This window comes from Aplysia californica, unplaced genomic scaffold (assembly GCF_000002075.1).
Source record: "Aplysia californica isolate F4 #8 unplaced genomic scaffold, AplCal3.0 scaffold00299, whole genome shotgun sequence".
In the NCBI taxonomy this organism is placed as follows: domain Eukaryota; kingdom Metazoa; phylum Mollusca; class Gastropoda; order Aplysiida; family Aplysiidae; genus Aplysia; species Aplysia californica.
Genome location: NW_004797569.1, coordinates 78553 through 80702, shown reverse-complemented (window position 1 = coordinate 80702; position 2150 = coordinate 78553). Strand labels below are relative to the sequence as shown.

At 41.0% G+C, this 2150-nt stretch overlaps 1 protein-coding gene across 1 annotated transcript in view; it reads left to right on the top strand.

The window, feature by feature from the left end:
* The window catches only part of LOC101845781, a gene marked incomplete at both ends in the record, with an annotated part of 10035 nt that extends 8384 nt beyond the window's left edge, over positions 1–1651 (top strand). Inside the window, 1 exon segment of the mRNA XM_005101784.2 lies at positions 1517–1651. Within this exon segment, the coding sequence (XP_005101841.2) occupies positions 1517–1651 (135 nt within the window).
* Between the last annotated feature and the right edge of the window lie 499 nt (positions 1652–2150).

Genomic DNA, 2150 nt, shown 5'->3' with positions numbered 1-2150 from the left:
TCTCTCTCTCTCTCTCTTTTGTGGTAAGTATTGTGCGGCGCTCGCAACTGCATAAGGTCATGAGAGCGCACGGGACACATTAAACCTTTTCAGATAGAAAGAAATTTTGAATTTTGCCTCGGTGGCGGCCGAAGCCATTTCTTATCGATTTTACACTACCTAGAGCTATTTTACGTGCGCAATTTGAACACAGGACCTCCGAGTTTTTAGCCCTTATCCGAGAAGGCTAGGGTGCTAGATCTTACCTACTGTAAGATCAGGGGTGTGGCTGAAAGACAACAGTAAGAAGGAGCAAAAGAGTAGTCGACTGTAGAAAGAGTCAGGATCCCAGAAGAAGGGGCAAAGGAGGTGAGGGGTGGTGGTAGAAAGTGGAGAGGAAAAGTAGACGACAGAACATTACTAGAGAGCCGGAAAGGAGGTAAAAGGAGAACATTTTACAGAAGAAAATTTTAAGGCACTGTCTGGATTCGAACCCGGGACCTATTGAATGAAAGGCGAACGCCGTAACCTCTCGACCACGAGAGCCCCTACATCCTCTCTTTTTGGAAATATAATCTATTATAGTAAGTTGAGAAAAAATTCGTTCTGAGTAAATTCTCCAAATTACGGCATGCTATATTATAATATATATATTTTTAAAAACTTGTTATGATTATTCACTACATTACACCTTGTCACAGAAGTTTTAAAAAGCGTTTTATTATGACTGGAGAGTTCATGTACGTCTTGTGGTGTATATGCAAAGACCTAAGATAATAATAAATTATTCTGAAAAGATGTTGTGCATATATTTGTTTCTTAAACAGAGTCCATGGTGAACCAGCGTCTGTGGTGTAGAGGATAGACGCTGCGCTCTCGCACCATGTAAGAGAGCCGAGTCCGGTTCCTGAGGGAGGAGAAACTTTTTATCGAGTATCTCGGTCTTTCTGCTGGGATGTTGTATCCTTTTCAGCAAAGGGCTCTCCCTGACAGGCAGAGTTGAAAGCCCGCCTCCTAAATGACCTAAATTGTGTAGATTGAGGTGTGAAAACACCGACATTTCAAGAAAAGTCTATGGCATGGTGGTCACACTCAGAAGACGTGAGTTTGAATTCAGTGTGGCAAACCTGTTTCTAAACGACTATCGTCTTCTGTCTGTTTGGTAATGTTGCTTGTACCCCACACAGCTGGGACTGTACCTGACAGGATGGGTTGATGAAGTTGCTCGCTCTCCTAAGTGATATAATAAAAACCAGTGCTCGCCAGCCTGGGCTGCTCATTAATTTAGTGGGCGATTTTGTGATTTTGATGGATGGTAGGGACCACCCAGGTAATGACAAGTACTATTTTATGTCTTGTTTGAATTACATAAAGGTGGGCGTTGGGAGAATTTTAGCTTTTTAAATTGGCAAAAGGGTGCACTGGCTATAAAAAGATTAACAAGCACTAATTAAAACTGTGTCGATCTGGGGGTGTATAAAGTTTACATTAATGTTCAATCGCTGTTTCATTCTCTCTGTGTCTTTACTATTTACAGCGGATCTTCCAGACACATTGGAGGCGGATTGTTCGCTGAATAGATGGGTGTCTGAGCTCAGCATCAGCGAGCTTCAGGATGAGGCCTTACCAGTGGTCAACAGTGAAGGGGCACAACTCGGACTAGGTCATACAGGTGCACAGCCTAGCTGAGCTTGTTATTGTTGCTTATGTTGCCATTGCTCCTGTTGTCTTTGTTATTGCTTCCGATGTAATTGTTCTTGTTCTTGTTCTTGTTCTTGTTGTTCATTTTGTTCTTGCTTTTGTTTTTATTTTTCTTATTGTTCTTGTTCTTCTTTTTGCTCCTCTCCCTCCGCCTTCTCCTCCTCCTCCTTTTTTGGTTCTTGTTCTTGTTCTTGTTCTTGTTCCTCATTGTCATTATACCTTTAATTTTATATTCAGTCACTTCTGAAGTAGCTTACGTGGCAAAACAGTGAACTGTAAACCAAAAGTAAACCAGTAAATCAAACAGTTTTCGTTAACATGTTTACATTTACTGACCGAATTAATAAAGACACTCCAGTTGTTCTCTACTTTTCCTACTGTGATGATGATGATGATGATGATGATGATGATGATGATGATGATGATGATGATGATGATGATGATGATGATGATGATGATGATGATGATGA